The 22324-nt window shown below is 42.9% G+C and overlaps 1 protein-coding gene across 2 annotated transcripts in view; it reads right to left on the bottom strand.

Annotated features, from left to right (window-relative positions):
- Positions 1-22056, bottom strand: part of LOC119170774 (cell adhesion molecule Dscam1) — a 220900-nt gene extending 198844 nt beyond the window's left edge. For both annotated transcript variants that reach the window (XM_075886711.1, XM_075886712.1), the window contains exons 1-2: positions 21719-22056; positions 12854-13041 (exon numbers count right to left, since the gene is read on the bottom strand). In XM_075886711.1, coding sequence (XP_075742826.1) covers positions 12854-13041; positions 21719-21771 — 241 coding nt within the window. In that variant the 5' untranslated portion in view covers positions 21772-22056. The remainder of the gene's footprint in view (positions 1-12853; positions 13042-21718) is intronic.
- Positions 22057-22324: the final 268 nt, after the last annotated feature.

Raw genomic sequence — 22324 nt, 5'->3', positions numbered from 1 at the left:
ATGTAATGCAATGTTCTGTGACATTATTATTATAGGTGCTCGTTGTAAGAAGTAATGTTTCAGCTCTGCATTACAGAAAGGAACACTACTTGAAAAAGTCAATTTTTATTAACGGGAGACGTAATCATTAGTGGACATCGTGAAATTTTAATTCAAGCATTCAGGTTCCTGAACGGCGTCCTCATAATGAGACACGATAGTGGTTGTCGTCTCAGCTATTTCAACAACCAGAATATCTTTAGCGCTCATTTTATGTGATTTTACGCAACACGTGCCTCTGGTGCCAAATTAGACTCCGCCACCAAAACGCTTTGTGAGTATGAAGTCTGCCACTTGAGAACAACGGTGAAGTTTCGAAATTCTATGCTATAGCGTAGGAAAGCATAGCGCAGAGCTGACGAGGCTCTGCAGCACTGCGAACCCACACCGCGCTTCAAATTGCACGTGGCACCTTTGGTGGTTCTCAGAAACTTCCAACTTTGATGCGGTTATGAATGTCTCAAACTGTTTAAATAAAATGTTGTGCTTTGTGACAGAAAGAACTTTTCATACATTGGTCAAATGACTCCAAATGTACCCTCTCTGCGAAAGCCGTATTGTCTCTTTTTAACTCTGGTACCAAATAAAGTGATGGGATACAGAAAGCAAAAAAAAAAAAAAGAAAGCTACGAAATTCCTGGCAATCTCTTCTAGCAAATCACATGTAGTCATTCATCCAAGTAACTTCATCCAGCTATTATTTAACAAATAAACCATTTTTATTTAAAAAAACGTGTGGCGTGACAACTGTAATCATTCTTGATAATTATTAAGAAAGAAAACTGAGCACCATATAGCTACCACTCTCGCAACCATGAAGCACCATTATATACAGTCAATGTCGTTTTCACCAGTTTCACTGGCAACGAATAGTCGGCCTAGTGTAGTGCCCCGAGTGAGAAGACAAAGTATATAAGTCACAGAAAGCACTCGCACAATGTTCTTCCGCGTAACTGTGCTGTGAACCTAAGCATGCGCTGTTCTGCAAAATCGCATTACCCTAAAGCTGATAGTCTTCCCCACAAAGTTATTGAATGGATCATTAAACTCATCAAGAGTTGGGCGTTGAGCTCAGCAATCTTCTCTTTGTAGTATACAGCGTATTCCGGAACGCTGCTTGCGTAAAAAGAAGGAAAAAAGAGGACGGAAAACAAAGAACTGCACAACATCGGGATCGTAAACGTTTATTTGAGGAGACACGGAAGAAAAGAACCAGACAAAAAAGCGGCACACTCAGAAGTTAAGAACACGCGGCCGCCCCAAGAAGCAACACGATGTGCAACGCCTCGGACCCGGTGACATTAATCGTACGTGCACTTAGTAGCGAAGCGGGGCCGGCAGCACTAATGGAATCAGCAGTCGCGGCACTTTTTCCGTGCAAATTGCTCGGAGCGGCGAGATTTCTCTCGGGTTCTCATAACCTTAGTCCTCTTTGCAAGTGGAAGTCAAGGGTTGAGGGAGAAACTGAGTACAGTCTCCCCTCCGGACCGTTAAGCCTCTTGAATGTCTCTCCATCTCGCAATTATAAGCAGGCGGGAAACAGGCCAGGCCACGCCGCTTGCACTAGGGGTGCCCTTTCTTTTCCGACACTTTGTAATTCACGGTCCTTTAGAGGAGCGCGACTCCCTTCAAGTGAGAGCTTTGAAGTTTGTGGAGATTGACGAGGGTTCAAGGAAGCGCTCACGAAAAGAAATCGTGCGCGCCATGCAGATGACGTCGTTGGAAAAGTTCATCGTTCTTGGGCGCCATGTCGCTTCGGAGTTGATGTCTAATGAGCAAACTTCTTAAGCACGTGCTTCTCAGTATGATTTCATAGAGCTTTTTCAAGCCATGTTATAACTCGTGCCTTTCGGTGGTAGTGACGTATGCGGAAAGCACAGTGCCAGCGAGTGTGCAATTTTGTGACCCTCCAAGTTCCATTGGTCGCATTCGCATTTGTATGCTCTGCTTTTAAATGCTTTATATGCACTCAGTCGCGGACTTCTGGGTGATTAGCCGTGTCTGCTATGGTGATCAGATCTTGTGGCAAGGTTAGTTGTCATTTCCCACTCGCACGCGTCACTGTCGCCTTGATACGATTGCATTACTATCGTTATTGCCGGTAGCAAGGAAAGTGTTCCACTGATAAGCACGAGCATAAGCGTTCGACTCCCGGCAAGCAGGAAGAATTACAACATCTCACGTTAAAGAGAACTATGTGCAGATGTAAAGCATCGGGCACTAACGCCTACACTGGCGGTGGCTTGGACGCGGGCGCTCATCGCGGTGTTGCACGGGAGAGAAAACTGCGGACGCCTAAAGCACACCGGGATGGAGTGGTGTTTTGTACTGGAACATGCTAATGGCTGCTAATGGGCAATGAGAGACTCCAATTGGACACAGTGACCTGCTGTTCCCTTTCAGTTCACGCACATTCTGAAAATTTTTTTATTGTTCTCCGACGCACAGGAAAAACTTCCCAACGGCACTACCTTGAAGGTCAATATCCGGTGTCTATATGAAGGATGGCTAGTGAATGGTTGTGCAGCGCCAGCGTTAAGTTTTTTCAATCACGTTAGCAGAGGTTCTCTGAGCCGACGTTGCGAGGTGAAAGACGGGGGAGCGTGGGAGCAGAGATGGAGGGGGCAAACATGCGTAATGGGCCTGTAAAGGCCACGGAGAGGTATGGCAATAGGAGAGAGAGGGAAAGCGAGCCTAGATCAGCAGAGGCTCCCTGCGTCGGCGTTACGTTGGGAGAGAGAGGAGAGAAAGGGAGCGAGAGTTGGCTAACAGAGGCTGCCTGCGTGGGCGGTGTGAGGCGGGAGAGAACCGAGTATAGGAGATGGAGGGAACGCGTAATCGCAGCAAGTGTGGTCATGCCGCACACCATATTGAGTTCTAAAGTTGGTAGGAAGGGTCGCATAATGGGATAGCGAGAAAAAAGAAAGGACACAGATTACTAATATATCGGGGTTTACAACCTAAAGCAAAATATGATTATGAGTTACGCCGAAGCGCAGGGCTCCTGAAATTTCGACCGTCTAATGTTCTTTAACATGCCCTGATATCACGCAGTACTTGGGCCTCTACCAGTTTCCCTCTATCAAAATGCAACCGCCGAGGCCTTTATAAAACCTGTGACCTTCAGATCAGCAGCCAAGCACCCAAACCACTGTTCCAACGAGGCAGAGAAAAGGAGCAAAAAAAATAAAAATACAACTTCACGCGCGCCTACGCCGAAATTCACCTGACCCCATTTTTTTGACTGAAGAAGAGGTCCCGCCGGTATTTTGTTGTTGCTGTTAATTATGCTGTAGACAAAAGCAATGTAATGGTGCAGCGCTTTTGAAAACATTAATCTTGCAACACATTAAAAAATTATTCGGTGGGTGGCACTTGAAATGCAGCATCCCTTCCTTCGAAACATAATAACAGTATCGCTACACAAAACAACGTATGCCGTGATTACTTTTGATAATGAATATTGGGTAGGAAAGAGAAAATAACCGGTGTTTTTTTTATGAACCAGATAAGACTAGATCGGGATAGAAGTATGAATGTTTACCGTGAATCATTGGAATGGTTTGTATATTGTTGAACAATGCGAGTCTAATGACTCACCTGGTGCACAAACGATTATAGACGTCATTTAATCATCTCAAGTTCTGGCAGATGATATGGAGTAAAAGTGTAGCCCTGTTTTCGCCGGAAATATATTGCCGCCCTTCAAGGGCGTAACCAAAAATTCTTTTTTTCATGGTAAGAAGGAGAAGGAAGGGTGTTTAAACCCCATGTTCATTCCACGCCTAGTCAAACCATTCGGAAAAGCTTCTCTTCTTTTGTTCACGTAGTCTCCTTCCTTCCCGTGATTTGTCGGGGAAATGAATTAACTCTATCTCGTCATTGTAGCTCCCTCAATTATACGTTTTTATGGCTGGGCAAAATCAACTTTCGTGAAATCCACTTAAAATTCCGTAGTTTTGCAGTGTTATGGTAAAGTTCTCTAGGTTCATTAAAAAGTTTTGTTCATTTTTGCTAAATGCTGTATTTCGGCGAGTGAAGTACTGAGTTTTTTGTACATAACAGTGAAAGTTGTTTCAAGTAAATACAGTGAAGGGCATCTGAATGGGCGTAGGTAATCCTTCCTGCAGACAGGCGCAGAGGGACGTCGTTCCAAAGATCGGCACTGAATGATTCAATCAATAGGGCAAAAAGAGAGTGACATGAAAAGAATAAATGGCAAGGATGCAATTAACTACATGGGACGACACCACTACCGCGATCTCTCGTCATAGAGAGAATGACATCAAAGTGTCTGTCACACACACAAAGCTAGATGGTCTACGTGTTTTTTGCAGACAGGCAAAGGTAGGTGCTGCTATGATGGCCGAAGTTATTGGTCTTATTAGCTCTGCTAGCCAGTGCTTTTTTCCCTGAAGTTATAGTATTGCAATTCAGTCAGCACCATTAACAGACAACAGTCGCGTTTGTGATATCAAATTACCGGGTAAATCACTGTAACAAAGCAGCATATGCCAACCTTGTCATCATATATCAAGACGAAGCTCAGTTATAAGCCCCACAAAATGCTTATTTCAACAATTCTAGCACAAAATTCTCCTGGTGAGAACAACTGTATTCACAGCTAGAGCCTTCTGTTTGAGAAGGCTCATAGTTATTCACTGGTTGACTTCTATAAAAATATGCCCCGTAGCAGGCTCGACTGAAATTTTGCCCCAAGAAAATAACACAGAAAGAACTTTTGATAAATATGGCAAAAGAAGTCCCCTTTACTTAGAACCCAAGTTTGCTTATAAATAGTGGGAAAAAATACCCTTTATCTAGCCGTACAAATGTATGTCAAGTTTCTCGGCGTGCTATAGTGAACTCGAAGCACAAAATAAAACAATTGGCAGATCACTCGTAACGTGGGAATTGATGAAATGCGAAGCACAAATGAGAAGTTTGATATGTCATTTTAAAATCAGCACGAAGTTATGACGTAGATTTAAATTATGCCGTACATGGCTTTTGTGTCATCATCAATCTTCGACATGTCATTTACCTTCGTCACCTATTCACGTCACGTAATACCGAATTTGGTATACGTGGAGCTAGTGAAACAGTTGCGAGTGCGCTGTGAGTGCAGCATGTAGTCATGTTTTACATGACCCGCTTAAAATAATTATCTATTTTGAACATAGTTCATTCCCGTCACATAACACCAAATTCGGTATATGCAAAGCTAGCGAAATGGCCGTGAGGGCATCATGAGCAGGGTATGTTGTCATGTTTTTACATGCCACCCATGTCTTCAATATTTATGTTTGCACCAGTTCTTTGCCCTCATGATTCAATAACATGACGCAACATTTAATTTGGTATATATGAAGCTAGCGAAAGGACTATGAGCGCATGAGAGTCGCATGTAGTAAAGTTTTACATGACAGACATTTCATGATTATCATGTTTGAACGTGTCAATTACATTCGTCGTCCGTTCGTGTCACGTAATACCAAATTTGGTATATGTGAAGCTATAGAATGGCCGTGAGCGCATCATGAGGGTGGGATGTAGTCATGTTCATACATGACACGGATCTCATGATTATGAAGTTTGCACCAGCCATATACAATCTTCATCCATAAATGTCCCGTAGTAACAAACTGGGTATATCTAAAGCCAGCCAAATGACCACGAGTCCACCATGAGCATGGCATGTAGTCATGACCTACAAAACACGCAACTTATGGTTGCAACGTGGAGGGCTGTCACTTATGTTTGCCATGCATTCATGTCATAGCCTACCGAGCTTGACACATGTCATGTGAACGAACCTACCGCGAGAGCAAGGAGACTATATATTGTAACTTATGAAAATCATTACATGCGTCTCATTATTTTCACGTTATGACTAGTCACGCAATCTCGTCATACCGTCATGTTATTCCATACCAATTTCGGTATTGAAACCATTATCTAAACGTCCAGGAGAGCTAAAGTCATTGGCGCATAGATAGATAGATAGATAGATAGATAGATAGATAGATAGATAAATAGATAGATGAATAGATAGATAGATAGATAGATAGATAGATAGATAGATAGATAGATAGATAGATAGATAGATAGATAGATAGATAGATAGATAGATAGATAGATAGAACATTCGGCAGATACCACGTAACTTGGAATCGACGTTATGCGAAGCTTGCGGAGGGAAGGTGACCGTTTTGAAATTTTGTTATTGAGCGACATGTCATAAAATGACGCTAAATATATGTACAAATGTTGTACGCAAGAACATATGTTGAAGAGTTGCAGATGTTTATGTAACCAGTTGTTCGCACCTGCGCAACGATGCCAACTGAAGCATGCCTATAAGCGACACCAGAAGCTGATATGAAGCGCTGATGCTCACGAAGATGCTGGCCCTGGACACGCTACATAAATCAACTTCAGCGCATGGCAACTAACCACAATTGCCGATCATATGAGTACATATGTAATGTTTATAAAACTGCGTAGGCAGCACTGCAACCACTATTAACGGTTCACGGCGATTAGCGTCTATTTGGAGAAAGTCACAGCTTTCCCGGAAAGGCGAAGCATTGATTGATATGTGAAGGGTTTAACGCTCCAAAACCACCACAAGGTTATGAGAGACAACATAGTGGAAGGCTCCGAAAATTTCGACCACCTGGGGTTCTTTAACGTTCACCCAAATCTGAGCACACGGGCCTCAGCATTTTCGCCATCATCGAAAATGCAGCCACCACAGCCTGGATTTAATCCCGCGACCTGCAGGTCAGCAGCCGAATACCTTAGCCACTAGACCACCACAGTAGGGGCGAAGCTAATGAATGCAATAGCAACAAATCAAAAGGTCACGCGCATAGTTGAAAGCACATAGAAACATGCCCCGTGTTCTTCGCGTCCAAATATTGCGCAAAACATACTCTCGGGTACGGTTTCACGCGAATAAGGGTCTCATTTGTTACCTTGCTGTATCTAAAAAGCGCGTGCTTTTTGCAAACGGAGACTACAATGATGGCAGTGACCCTTGTGCACAAGATAGCTAAAGAATAATTGTTCCAGGTAAAGCTCTAGGCCAGCCAAGGCGTATGACCTTCCCCTCCTCACCACCGCGAGATAAGGGCTCGTGAGGGAGCGTCACTTCCCTTCTCTTAGCTGGGCAAAGTACGCGTAGGAGATTAGAGCGGGCGCCGCCATACGATGTGGCGACGAGGCGCTCATTGCGCCATTTTGCTGGTAATGCTGAAAACACAAACCCTCCCCCCCCCCCCCGAAACTTTCGTAAGCAGCGGTAGGTGGTAGATATAAATAGCGTGCCGTTTGAATGGTAAAAGTTTCGCTCCGGGTTTGCTCAGTGGTTAACACCTCACTTTCACGACACAGAGGTCCCACGTTTGATTCCGTACGCCATACTGTTTTTTAAAGACGATGGTCTTTGTTGGGGACCTTCGACGCAAAACAAATAATGTGTCTGTCTGAACATTTGTCTGTCTGTCCACTCCTAATGGCATCGGGTACTTCAAACGGTCGACCCCATCCGCAGCGCCCACCAATGTTGCTCAAGGTTGAGCGTTCATGCTTGTGCAATTTTGAACTAAAAAGCAATTATTGTGCATGTCTGGGGCACCATAACAACACGTAGATATTCTGCATGTGCGTCGGTCACTAGAAAAGGCTTACGTGAGTAATTTTAAGGACCGTAGCGCTTATCACGCTGCGCTGCACCATGGAACGCTTGCACGGAACGGGGAGTGTTTCCAATGCTTTGCTAGGACGAGACGGTGGTGGCACCTACCCGTCGCCTTGCGTTATACACCTTATCACTTGTGATATGGGCTCGCACACCTGTCTCGGAGCCACGCGCTTTGTTTTCTAAGAAAACTGCCAGATGACGCTCTTGCCTCACGCGTGACGTGACTTGATGCGCTCGTTCGCCTCCGCTGCATGCTCTAGGCACTCTAACGCAGCGCCTCCAGAATACCACTCACAGAATTTCTTGAGCAGAACATCAAATAAATGTCTCGTTCACTTTCTCCACACGCAAGATTATCGTCTTTCCACGACATTTGCAGAAACATGAATGTACGGCGCCAACTTTTATGTTCTTTCTTGCGTTTTCATATATATAGATACGTATACATATACGGTTCATGACACCGATGCCGACGCCCATGCCAACGTCGACGCCAACGCCAGCGGCAAAAACCAGCCGAGAGCGTCCATATAATTTTTATCACACTATAACTAGTTCCGAGACCTGGCGTAGCCCTGTGGTAAAATACTTCATTGCCACGCAGCATGCTTTGGTTGGATTCCTGCTAGGACACTGAGATAGGCTCCCGATGTCGGGTATTTCTTAACGCTCGCACGATAAAATATCCATGTGTGTTCTAGTCGTTCTAGGGTAGATACAAATTGTCATTCACCTGCATGTGGCACCTACCCGCACACCAGTGGCACATAACCGCCCGTGGGTATGTGCCACTGTCAGGCGCACTGCAAATGCAGTGTTATACCTTGAAGCACGAATACCAACCTTATTATGTCGCTTTAACATTCTTACTGTGCAGACATTTTTACGACTATATGAAGCACCGTTTAACCCTGAACAAATTATTTTTATTTCCAATCCTGACCTATTCTTCTCCGTGCATTGGCCCAGATTTCACAAACCACAAATAGTATTCGTTCAATAGTTACTTGAGCCTCTAAATGTACACGTTCGCGATCTGATTCCTTTAACTGAGAAACAAAATTCTCCAGAAATCGTTTACCATAATATCTTCCCAACTCACGCTAAGCTATTACCTACAGGCATTTTAAATGGTTTATTGCAGGACCATTTAAGTACTCTGCCAACAAATGTCATTATAGCAACGAATGCATCTCAATCACATGAAAAATCAGGCGTTGGAATATATTGCTCCATACTTGATTGGTCGTTTTCACTTCGCTTACCGAATTTTATGCCTGTCTTTCTGGCTGAATTCATAGCAATAAAGTTAGCTTTGCGAAAGGTAAATATTTCCATTCCAGTCGTAGCAGTCATAACTGATTCATTATCAGTGTGCTCTTCTTGGTCCGCATCTGGTCACTCACCTATCGTGAAACTTTTTAAATCATTGATTCCCTGTCATCCCCGGAGTATTCATTTAATCTGGACACCAGGGCACAAAGGTTTGTTGTTAAACGAAACAGCTGATTCTCTTGCGAAGGCATTCCTTTCGACACCAATTATTCCTATTTTTCCTCATACAGTATACATTACGGTGGCGCGATTTCGCACACTTAAAATCAGGCAAAATTTATCTGACCCTGCTCAGACGGCTTCTTCAGAGTACGAACACTTGTTATTTCCCTGGCGCAGTGAACTGACTAATTCAAGGATGATGGAAGTTGTCATCACGAAATTTCGTTGCCGCGTTACCTCCCTCAATTTTTACTTGCATAGATCAGGCATATTGAATTCCTTTATGTGCATTTACTGTAATCAAGAGGAAACGATCAGTCATTTTTCATTACATTGTCACCGTTTCGATTTATTCAGGCAAACCATACTAGCACCACCTCTTCAAAGACTGGGCTTGCAACTATCACAACCTGATCTTCTTTCATTTGGAGCCTCTACACTGGGTTTCAGCTACAGGGATGTTTTATTCGCCGCTCAAGAATACATCATTGCGACTAAACGATTTTCTTGCTAAATTACTGTCTCACTATTTTTCTTCTTTTTTTTGCAAACTTGATATCGGTATTTCAAATCAAAATTAAGTTACAAAAAATTCGTAAGAATGACGCATTGCTGAAAGTTTAGGGCAAGTTAACCTTATAATCGGCCAATCCCCTCTTTAGGTACGAGCCATTTGCACAGGGAAACAACAACAACAACAACAACAACAAGCGCGAAGTGTTTGACAACGTACGCGACGCGATTGGGTCATTATTGATGTCTTGACCAGCGCATCGTTTCGTCAGACCATCGTACCCTCCCATGCTTATTTTGGTTCACGTCCAGTTAAAGGCGTGACCACGAGAGCACCCAAGCGTAAGCGGCTAGATATATACATAGCTGGATAGATATCTACGCTCAAAGTCACCGAAGTTTGCTAAGAAATGCTTCGCATTTAATAGATAGATAGATAGATAGATAGATAGATACGTTTTAAGCTGCTGAATTTTGATATGAAGTGCTTCGCATTTAAAATAAAACAAAAAAAGAAGTGCACCTGCTTCAATTTTTGCACATTGATTATTTACGGCTGTCAGCCTCACCATTTCAGTTCCTCTACGGCGCGAGATCTTACTTCAGTACATAAATGAAGTAAGCGTCTCCCAGATACATATAGCTATTGCTGATGTGTTTGCGTTACAAACCATCAATTGTCGTGCTCGGTAACTCCAGTTAGTCATCCAAGTTTTTTTTTTTGAATTCATGCTCACTGGATTCCAATCTGGTTAAATTGATGAAATTGTGTCTGGTTAGCTGACATGTCCTTTGATGTAAGCCGTCCCATTGTAACAAATATATCTTCTTAAAGCACCTGTAAGTCTAGTACCTATACTAACGTTCAGTACTACCAGACCACTACCGGTACGGGCGCACTACAGAAAAAAAGATCTCATATATTGTCGCTTCACTTACACTCTACTTCAATATAGGCGCTGACAGTGTTTTAAATATCGAGGAGACATAATAGCACTGCATTCAGGTGGCATCCGAAATAAGCACTATACGTAGAGTAAGCGGGAAAATGCGGACAAAGATACCTAAAATTCATTCTGCATGCACAGACAGCCTATGAACTTAGTCGAGAAGAGCGAACAAAAATATTTTGTGTATTTTGCGCACCCGATGATGACATGCAAAAAACAAAAAAGAATTTCGTGCCACCTGACAGTAGCAAAGCCAGAGGGTGGCTGACCGGGCCTGTGCCCCCCTCCTCCTCTCACTGAAATCTGATGATGATTTATTGATATGTAGTGTTTAACGTCCCGAAACTACCATATGATTACTCTCACTGAAATCTAGGAGGTGGAACATCCGAAGAGCAGTTCTGGTTGCAGCCCTGCCACTTGAGTGCCTTTAACTCTTTCCAGCTATGGTGGTCATCCCAGGTAATCACCTTTTATAGACTTTTTTTACCTCTTCAAAACCGTGATTACCCACTTCTCGAATCTTAAATGGCAGATATTTTGAAGCATTTGGCATTATGACAGAGATGACGCTACTTCGTTTGGCCTTTAATGTGACCTGTTACTTTTGATTTCTTGCGGCTGCGCTCGTCTTCAAAGCGCGCTAGGCACTGGACCCGAGATATTTTTATAGATATAAAAGTATGTGCTGTTGCTAGAATGTCGATGGTGCCGTAGAGCATGTTCCATAAGTAGTTAAAGCTAAGGACTATAGGAGTGGGGAGCTGTAGTTTCCTCGAAAGTGACCAGTGGACCATTACTGCACGGTAGTCACATCAGATGGACACATCATATCGGTCGAACTAGGACTGCCGTTTTTTTTGTTTACTGCGAGAAAATGATTTTCTGCAAGAGTTTTCGCAAGTTTTTTGCTTGAGTTTTGTTTCCCGCCAAAAATGAAGTGTGCATAAAAGAGATGAAGCAAGCTTCATTGTTAATTCATCATATCTAGTAAGCTATAAATAACCTTTCTCACGAAGCAAAAAAAAAACTGAAATACACACTAAAAACAAATCGCTATGTTGTTGCGTGCCATGGTTATAGCGTGCAACGATATTGCATCGCAAAATCAGTGGGCGGGGCTATAAAGACAACAAAATAAAGCAGCCCATCGCTGGCAATGAAAACGAGCAAACGAGTCCCTTAGCTCTCTTTTTATGTTTGTTTTTCAGGTATTAAAATGGCTGTTCGGGATAGAGAACCATTTCGCATTCGTTTTTTTTTTTTTGCACTTGGTTCCAGTTCTGGCAAAGTCTCTAGGGATAACTTCGAGAGTGAAGAAGCAGACATGCTGGAAGGAATGCAAGGAAAAAATTTTTGTATGTGCGAAAATCTTGCGCAAGAGATTTTCCCCATCGACTTGCGTATGGGGCGGTGAAAACTCGTTATGCAGCGATGGTATACTGGTAATGACAGCGCCACTGTAGTGTTGCACAACTACATAACATAACTTGCGTAGGGAGCGCTCGGAGTGCTTAGTTGAAGTGCGTATTTTTTTTTTCACTATATTTCGTTTGGCGGCAATTTCGGCATGCATCCGAGGCATCGACCGCACCCACCAATGTCCCCGCGAAGTTTATGACTGCGAGGGAAACTGGGAAACTTTTCTTAGTCGGGCATCGTCAGCCATACGCGTTAGACCATCCACTTATCAGTTTAAGATATCTTCGCGTCACGAGGTTCTTCAAAAATGGAAAAAAAATATTTGTCGATAGCGTCAACTGTTGGAAAAAAGACGTGATTTTACGACTGCCTTGTACTTCACGCCTACATCAAGAAATAAATAAAATAAAAAGCGTATCGCAGACAGCAAGTCCTAACGAAAACCGCAAGACTGATAATGAGAGAGGAAAAACTGAACAGAGTCTCTAAAAGAGTCAACTGCTATGACCACAGAATATACATATGTTGCTTGGTTACAATACTCAAGCCAAAGGGTGATGACTTAAGGAGGAGCAGGAGCAGGAACCAATTTCGACAACACAACTTTTCGCGAGACACATGGTATATATACATATATATATAAATAAATATATATATATATATATATATATATATATATATATATATCATGCATTAACGCAGTGATGAAACGTTACCCACTTACCGATTATTACACTGACGATCTTCCAACACCGGGAAAGTCCGGAGTGGTACGTAGAATGGTGATGCGGAGAGTACGTTGACGTGTGCACACCGTCTTTCCGACGGCAGCGCCCCCTCATTTGCAATCCTTCCGTGAGTGTCGCTGTCGGTCGCCCGTGAAATCCGCTCTGCTGGAGCTGCTCATGAACACTGCAGCGCATTTTATCGCGTGACACAAAACAAGCACAATCTAGCAAACGCCAGACAGTCTAATTCAGATGTTAAGGCTCGACGGGGGCATTGAGCAATGACTACCCGTGGAAAAGAGCTCTTTGGCAAACAAGCGTCTATACCTTGCTTCAAGTGCACCCGCTTTCCTTATCTCTAATCTGCCGGCCACATAGTCCTAATGAATAAAAATATAAATTCACAGCAATTTCCAGCTATAAAACCATGCTTCAGTTTCTTCTTCCAGCAACACATGCGACTATTTATGAGGGACACGTGTAATGAATATTTTTCCCACGTCTTCAGTGACTCCGTTCTTTTTTTTTTTATGTCTGATCGGGCTACCATTTATGTCTCAGAATCAACAAATTCAAAGCGAAGAGAGACTGCTTAAAGTAATTAAACGATATATTTTGCTAGCGCATGCAAGTAGTTTTTCAATGATTATCTTTTTATGTAAGTCCCTTTGAAACAGGAAGAGCTATTTGTAGTGCCTGTGTACCCTTATATGAGAAATTTCTCATGTAGAGTTCGCTACAATGGCGTGGAACATTTCTGTCCGTTCTGCAAATAAGCTTAAGGAGGTACATAAATACTACGTTAATGCACCAGCTCTCACGCCTGATTATCATGAAGTTGGCTTTTAGGACAATGTTGTCAATATAGAATAGTAGCTTTGCCATTTTCCTGAAGGCGTTGTTCTGTCCATATGTCACTACGAAAAATTAGGTATAAAAAGGAACGATACAAGAACTGCACAAAAATTGTACGCAGAAAAGAATGGGAATAAACAACCTAATTCATGACCGTGAGTGTTCCGATGATCTCCGCCTAGCGCACAGTCTGACATATCGCGCAGGCCTATCATCTCGCTTGCGCAGAACCCGTGACGTCGTTCGATTGGTAGAGAAAACTCCGGGAGAGTTGGGCAACGATTTTTTCCCATTTGTCCAGTAAAATCCCGCTTCAGACGATCTTTGTCCTTCTTTTTTTCCCTCTCTTTAGGCTTAGCAAACACGCATAAAAAGCCTGCAATTTGTTCGCCGCTCCCATCTGGTACGATCACTCGCTGTAGCGGAAGAAAACCGTCTGCAGTGGTCTATCGACAAGAAGCGGGTGTATGACTGCCTTTACAGAGAAAGCGAAAAGAATGTTTCCTTTCCAGCTGGACCCCGGCAGCCTGCACGTCAAACTGAATGGTAACACCATCACTCGCCCACCCCAGAAACTCATTCTGCAGTACTTTATATCTTTCATTGCTTGTTCCTCGATGGGGGACTTCTACGTAGTCTTGGGTAAACATTTTGTATTTCACAACGTCACGCTGTTGTGAAATGCGGGTCATCTGTGCATTCGGACCAAGCTACCGAAGCGATATAGAGCTTCTAAATTGCAAACAACCGCCCTTGTGGAACAGTCAAAAAAGAAACGCTCCTTGTTTCTGTGGAGCTACTCTCCTTCATTCGCTTTGCCGCCCTTCGACGTGCATTGACTGACATGCCAGCTTTACTGAGAAATATGGTTTGTTTTAGGCAACTTTCTACTTTTTCTGAACTCCAAAAGCTTATTTGTGAGCTTCGGCTATGTCAATCACAATGAGTTCTGCAGAGAGAGAATGCGTTTTGGAACAGCTTACGCAGAAAAGAACCCGAACTGGGATCGTGCATTACTTTCCGTTCATACTTTGCTTAAACTTTGCAGGCATTGGTCAAAGGGACTTCAGATGTCGATACAACAGCTGGGGCATCCCCAGAAAAAAATAACGTTGCGTTGAACATTCATTACATGTTTTCTTTTGAAAGGCGCGTATGACAAAAGTAGATGAGAATTAACCGCTTCTTAGAAGGTATTATACTGACCTTCTTTAGGTTTACGCTGCCTGTCTTCAGTTTCTTTATTTTACAATACGCCAATATTATAGATATCTTACTCAGACAACTGTTCCAGATTTTTTCTACGAAGCTGAAAATCTGTCAAAACTAATCATTTATATTACTGCATTCGGAGAAACGATTTGTTCTTACTGCGAAAAATATGAACGTGTTTTGCGCCCTTCAACAGCAACAACGTCTCCTACAAATACTTTTCTAGCAAACTTCTCGCCAAAGGCACATGCAGCAATGATATTGAAAGTAGCGAATACATGCGTGAGCAAAGTCGTATTTGCAAAGATGACAAAAAAAAGTAAGCAGAAGGCACCACTTTAAGCTAGTGCAACCTTTGGCTCGCCAGCCACGAACAAGATATTCGTTCAAGCCTAAAGATCGCCTAACGCCTCGTTCTTTCTACTTTTTTTCTCGGCAGCGCTTTCAAGTGAAATGCAAATAGTCAACAACCACAGTTTACATTTTCTCGAGGGCAACTCGATATTCAGGTTTTCATAGACATTTACGGAAGCGGCTGCCTCTCGGTGGTCCCTGGTGGCTTCACACATGTCGCCATGGAAATCAGGTTACGCCGACCTCCTTCAAGCTTTTAGGAGGGGCTGCTCTATTTTCGATCGATTGGAATGTCGCTTTTTTTGTGAATTGGGTTACTGTCTTTGAAAGAATGGCGTTCAAGCTGTTTCCTGACAGCGCATCTGCGCCATAACATCATGCTGTATTTAACTCGGCGGAGTTTTTGTTAAGTGGTAGTAGCTTTTTCTGTTCTTTTTCATTTTTTTAATCACCGCACCTTCCACGCAATCATCAGCTGGAACTGACGCAAAAAATTAAACTGCGTCTACAGACAAAGCACGTTTGTTACCAACACGCGTACTTATTATTGCTGCTCTCTTTACTGTTGACTTATGAACATATCTCATAGTGATGATATATTCAGGTGCATACAAAAATTATTTCTACGGTCTCTATCCGCAATAAAATCATTGTTCATATAATGGACTATGCCCATGAATTCTGGTCATGCTTTATACGTCCTATACTGTATCTGTACATAGTGCTTGTGAATATAATATGTTATTTCTTATTCGTTTATTCTCCAAAAATTTTCTTTTCTTTCTGTGTTATTAAATACTTTTTTGATAAATATGGGACAGCCCACTCTACTATAGCTAACGTTCGAGTGCTGTTTTCATATCTTATGAAATAAGACATTAGTGACAAAAATACTAGTTAGGAAGCTGCGCACAAGCTGTGTGAAGAGTGAAAAAAGAGGGTGGCGTTTCCCTCCTCTTGCATTCCCATCTCCTCTCCCTCAGTCCTCTTCCGCCCTATTGTTACGCTACAATCTTATACCATATGCTCTGCCAAAATGCCTGGTTGTGTAATTGGTTACTACGCCCACTTTTATATTGCGCCTACGCGCATTGGAATCTCGCCTTGACGAGAATTTTTCTCCTCCAAAAATTTCTCTTTTCCTATGTCTCTTTTTTGTTTCTCTTTTTCTCTCTCTCTTTCTTTCTTAGTAATGCTGATACCACCTCTTAGAGTAATTGCCTCCGACGCTGAACAAATCGGCGCACATGTTGCAAAAGAAGCATGTGCATTAATCCATCGTTGCACATTCTGACAAACTGTATACACATTCGAAATTAGTGTACTTTCTTGCTCGTGCGGCTTCAAAAAGACATTCACATTAAGCCTACTGTACCTACAGAGGAGGTAATGGCCTGTCCCCTCAATGGAGTTAATTGCGCACCACAATTCCAGCGTAGTGTTGTACAGTAATCGTAATACCGTCGTTCAGATGGCAGGAACGTGTGCGTATATACGCGCAAGATAGATTGCGCACGTGTCATTAAATGAGTTTACGCAAGGCGCTTGCTTCAGGGAAAGCACAGACGCAGTTTTTTTTTCGGTATTCCTATAACTCGCCATACTCATCGGCTTCGTGCACTTTGCTCATGAATCTTGGCTGCGTAGGCCTTAGGCCATATAATTTACACTTATTCATTTCCAATATAAATGATGGCTATATTAAGAAAGGATACAAGCAATAGTTCGTTTTCCTGGCTCTATTGAGAACTCGGGGCCTGATTAAGTGTTTAGAGGTGATATACTGTGATAGAACAGTCGCAAAGAATACACTACGAACTGCTTGGTACTACCGTTACCCACTTATGTAAACCTGGGATGCGATCATCGACAAGTATTCCTTTTCAACACCAAAGTTCTTCATGAGCTGGAGCCATAGTTGGTCACATTAGGATTTACTCGCAAACAGTGGGTAAATCTCACAACGGTTATGTGCCACTGGTACCCCTGCTTCCAGTACTGCCACAACACACCTTCAACGTTAAATCAGTGGTGGCTAAGCGGAGGTGGCTGGGCAGATTTCCCGTTTCCTGTTTGCCACTTGCCATCCTCAATCGGTCCTGCAAACTGCGGTCGTTTGTGCGCTTAAAAAAAGAGCCATGCAAGAGTTTTTCTAGTAGTCATCAAACTATGATACCATTAAAATTTATTGCCTCACAATTCCCTGCGCACGAAAGTTTTTTTTTAATCTGTCAGAATTATATTAACAATTTATTTATTTCATTTAGACTTACAAACTAGAGCCCGATTTTTTATTCAAGGATGAATTTAGGAATGATTTTTTATATACATCGACACGATATCATACAACAATGCCGCACTGCAAGAAAAAAATATGGGCTCTGTTTTTTGAAAATATTCATCACAGCGTAAGCGCGCTTTTACTCTTAACTCATCGGAGGGTGGGGTGGGACTGGTGTTAATCCGCTCTTCTCCAGCTACACTCGAAAGAATTAATAAAACTACGTGCTTACTTTTCAATTACGGAGCTGTTAGAGGTTGATGCTTTGATGCTTGATAAATTTCGTAGATCGTATCGGAATTTACCCAAAGAAAGTATGTATATCCCATTGTGGATGTATGCCACCCTTTTCGCCTCTCCGACTACTCAATACTCCCACAACTCAGCCCTATGCTCACTACTGCTCTCGCCTATCTTCCTACTTCACTCAGTTACTTGATGCCACGTCACTCTCGCTTCATCACTAAGGTCCTTCCTCAGCTGATCACACCATGGCACTTCATTCGAATTCACTCAACCCCATTGCACGCCACTACCGTCGCTGTTTCAACAGTGTCCCCGTCTAGCTTGCTGGATTTTATGCCGACCGGTTGTGCCCTCGCGATCTCCGACGACAGCGCAGCTCTGGCCGCCTAGACTCACCCTATATGCCATCTCCTGACGCCGACAAGAGCTCTCGCCGAGTGGTGCCCTGTCCTCGGACTCCAGCGATCAGGTCGATCTTTTCTATCTTCTCTTCCATCGCTCGCTGTCCCTGTACCTTGCTCTCTCCTTCCTCTCTCTCTCTATATATGCATTTTAATCCTATCCTTTTAATCCCTCCTTACCCCCATCCTTTGTGAGCAACTGTTGAGGTGTCGCAACTGATGCAAACAGTTACGAGGCTCACTTTTCTCTTCTTTTCAATTTAAGAACCACATAAAATAACAGCGTCCGCCAAGGTCAGCTTACTGAATTTTTTCAACTGTTATCCGAAGGCGAAAAAGGCGCAGTCTCAACTACTGAATAGCAATGCCACCAATCGCTGGCTTTGCCTGGTCGTCGGCGTCTCATATGACGCGACACATTTGTGCAGATAGGCTCCCGCTCCCAAGCGTGATGTTTACAGCACACTGTTTAAAAGGAATAAAATATGCTGAGCACAACACCAAGAATAGTGCTCCGGGAGCTTAGCATGTGGCCTCACAGCGCGTTTTGGTTGATACCTAAAACTTAGCGTTTTCATGAATTGTCGAAGTAGAGTAAAAAAAAGAAGGCGCACTTAAAAACAGAGGCCATAAGAACAACAGCTGCTTCTTACCTAGGCATCGGGTATATTAACGTTTCTCCTACTTAAGAACAAACGATGTATCTTGTTTTCCAAGCACGTACTATTAGTCATTGAGTTGCATGCATTGAGTCAAGCCTTGCAAGGCATGAAGTTGCATCTTTGGAAAAGGCAAGTACACTCGTCTAAGCACCGCCTTCAGTGCTCACTCTATGCTTACAAATTTTTCGTAGTCAACGAGTGTTACTTAAAAAACTGCAAAGATTGGTTGAACAACGATTTCAACATTACTAGCTATAAAGGTAGTGGAAAGGAGTAATTTAGGAGCAAAGCTTTTGAAGTGGAACATATGTCTACGCATATTGAGTACCCATGTCAGTGTGAATCAGTCAGCAGTGTGATTGTACTTAAAGTATATTACTAGCCCCGTGTGCAACGTGACACCGTTAAACTAATGGTATGAACAAGACCACGAATAAATCTAGATTTCACAAGCGGCTTGTGTGGGCAAAAGTACATAAAAGCACCGTATACGGGATGAAGATGCCGCGACAAGTAATGATTATCCTAACCACCATCCTAAGGTTTCTATTCTGAATCGTTGTTTTCCAATCACCAACTGACTTTCTGGATTTTATGTCTTTATGAATGTTATTCGCTGGAAATTTTCCTTTACCGTATCAAAAAGAGATTGAGAAAAATGAGTTTACACAATCTACAGTCATATTCGCTAGGGAACCTGTTCTATACGAAGCTGTTTTAGCAGAGGCAAGTTCTGCGAAATTCTCTCTTCAAGTTTAACTGAGCAGCATGCAGCTTCTGGGCAACAAGGAAAATGAGGATTATCGCAAACTGCAACTAAAGCTGAGAACGAACTAAGCGGGATTCAGAAGGCGAAAGTAATAGAATTGCTAGGTAATATCCTTTCAAAAGATCGTACCAGAGTACTTAGAAATTAAAACGAACGTAAACAAATAATTCCACAAAATAAGAGGGCAAACTTCAATAGTTGCCGGTTACAAATTACTCGTAGGAGCACTTTTCGCTACAATCGCAAAGGCAACCGATCTAGGTCATTCCTTGGTACATCCGATACTGGTCCACTAATTAGAAGCGCGCCGATCTGTTTGGGTCGTCGTTTTTTGTTCTCAGAGTGGCCCCCACCTAAAGCTCTGACGCGGAAAACCTATCTTCGCCGAGAATAAATGAACTCGTGAGGGACACGCCTAATTTACGACGGCGCGCTGCGGTTTCTGGTGCAATTTCCCTTCTCTGGTCACCTGCGGCCTTAACTCATTCGTCCTACCATTCATCGTCTCTGCTTAGTTCTCGAAAACTCTGATTCTTCCGTTTTAAGCACCCATCCCCTTTTCTGGGCTTTTGCGCTAGCAGAGAAATTTCCGCTTGGATTCATTCCTTTTTTTTAAGAAGGAAGATTAGAAAGTGGACTTGCTGGTTTTCTAAACGCATTGCAATAAGTGATCGTGCAATAAAGTGTATTCCGCCTCTATCAATTTTTTTCAACAAAACGTGACTATTTTCCCTTCCACAGTAATTTGGCGGCGAAATATGCCATCAGTATTTTCATGAAACCATACCTATTTTTCAGCTTTGAAAATCCTGGTTCCCAGCTAGGGGAACGCTCATTGCCACGGAAACTAAAATGCCCGAAGCCCAATCCTGCAACATGATGATACCTGGAAATGGCAGCCCTATAACCCAGCCGTAAGCAACGCTATAGCCCAGGCTACTCATCGTTCGGACAGAACTACATGCACGCGCGTTGTGTGCACAGTTTGCAATAACCACTGTAAGTTGAACACTTCAGCACGCTCATGATGGCGCATTCAGAAAAGAAAATTGGATTCGAAACACGGATAACGAAGGAACACTTCTGCACAATGAACACGAAGACTGAATGAAAGGCCCTTCTGATGATTATGGGATGATTAAAACACCGGCCGGGAATTGTAAGATGATACTACTCATAACTATAGAGGCCACACAATAAAGTCGTCTTCTTCACCTATCTCCAAGATGCCTTTCGTGATTCGTCTCGCTGTGAACTCTCTACATCCTTGAAAACCATGCGAAAACGTTATTCCTTAAGAAGCTTCATTTGACGTCAATTCTCATTCTATGAGATTAACGCGTTAACTGACATTGTAAACTTGGAAGATATTATGTTATGCTTGTAGCGTGATTAATTGCTTAGAGCAAAGTCTGGTCGATGATGCAGCTGCGGTAGTGAACCGCAACCTTACATACAAATATGAACAGAAGCCACCAGGAACTTGACTGCCATACTTCCACTTTTTTGTAAAAGTTATATTAGGTTTAAGGGGTTTATGGGTCATGTGTGTTCTTACAAGCTATTTCTACATTCCTTCGCGCTTCTTGGAAGATGGGTTTTGAAGGTGTGAGCACTTTATTAGACAATTGCTTTTCTCTTTCACCTAAAATGGAATTCTTCATTGCCGTAGATAAGCGAACTGATAGTATTTGAAACGGTAGCCAACATTTAACCACAACGGCATAAGGAAAGCGGGCGATTTTATGAGCAAGCACTTTTGCAGTAATTTTGGAGTTTGCCAAGTGTGCTTTTGGGTGATAAGGAGTCACCTAAAAAGACGATAATTTCTTTAACTTTAACATATTTTTACCAGTTTCTCTGTCACGTATCTAGAAATCAAACATAATTACTAAAGCAATTTTATTACGTACTGCCTTAGATTTGTCCGTCTACTCTATACCATTGAAATAATGTTAGATTTGAATGTAGCCAACATCATAGCGGAAGTTTTAGGGCTTGCAAAAATATACAGATATCGAATGCAAGTACTCGCAGTCCCACCCACCTCCTTTTTTTTCTTCAAAAATGATGAGCCTTACCTTGGTTGATCTGCAGCGATGAGAATTGGCCTTTTCTTTTGCTCTAGTTCCATGGCGATGTTTCAGTAATTCATCCGTTCGGAATCCGCAAGTAAACACACGAGCGAACACAAACACAACGAACGAGTTTCTGTTTCGAATTCCACACCGCGCGACCAGGCGTCCTATAATCCACAGTTTTCGGGAATGTCGTTTGCAGAAAACAACCACACTGATAACGCAGTTGAAAGAGACCAAGGTCTACAAATCCATGGTCTGATTTTGAGAAGACGTGACTCTTTACTTTAGTGCAGGTTATTCCAAGTAGTTCTTGTGTTCAACGAACGTCCCGGCCGTTAAAAGAGATGACAGTGTAGATTGAAACGTTCACCGCAATCGTGCTTCGTTGTTTCTATGGCGAGACGAATTAATCCGCAACGCTTCCATAGCCGACAACCGCTGTTCCATTCGCGGCACACGCAGCGACGCTCATACGCTCCATTAAGGAGCCGGCGAACGTGAGCTCGGAGTGACGATGTAGCACGCTGGCAAACAGCCTCCGCACGCCGCGTGACCCGAGCGCGCAATGAAGAAGCACCCGACACGGACCCGAGCCCGCAAGCAGCC

Source organism: Rhipicephalus microplus, chromosome 2, assembly GCF_043290135.1.
Source record: "Rhipicephalus microplus isolate Deutch F79 chromosome 2, USDA_Rmic, whole genome shotgun sequence".
NCBI classification, from domain to species: domain Eukaryota; kingdom Metazoa; phylum Arthropoda; class Arachnida; order Ixodida; family Ixodidae; genus Rhipicephalus; species Rhipicephalus microplus.
The sequence above is the reverse complement of the archived record's forward strand: the minus strand, read 5'-3'. Positions and strand labels throughout refer to the sequence as shown.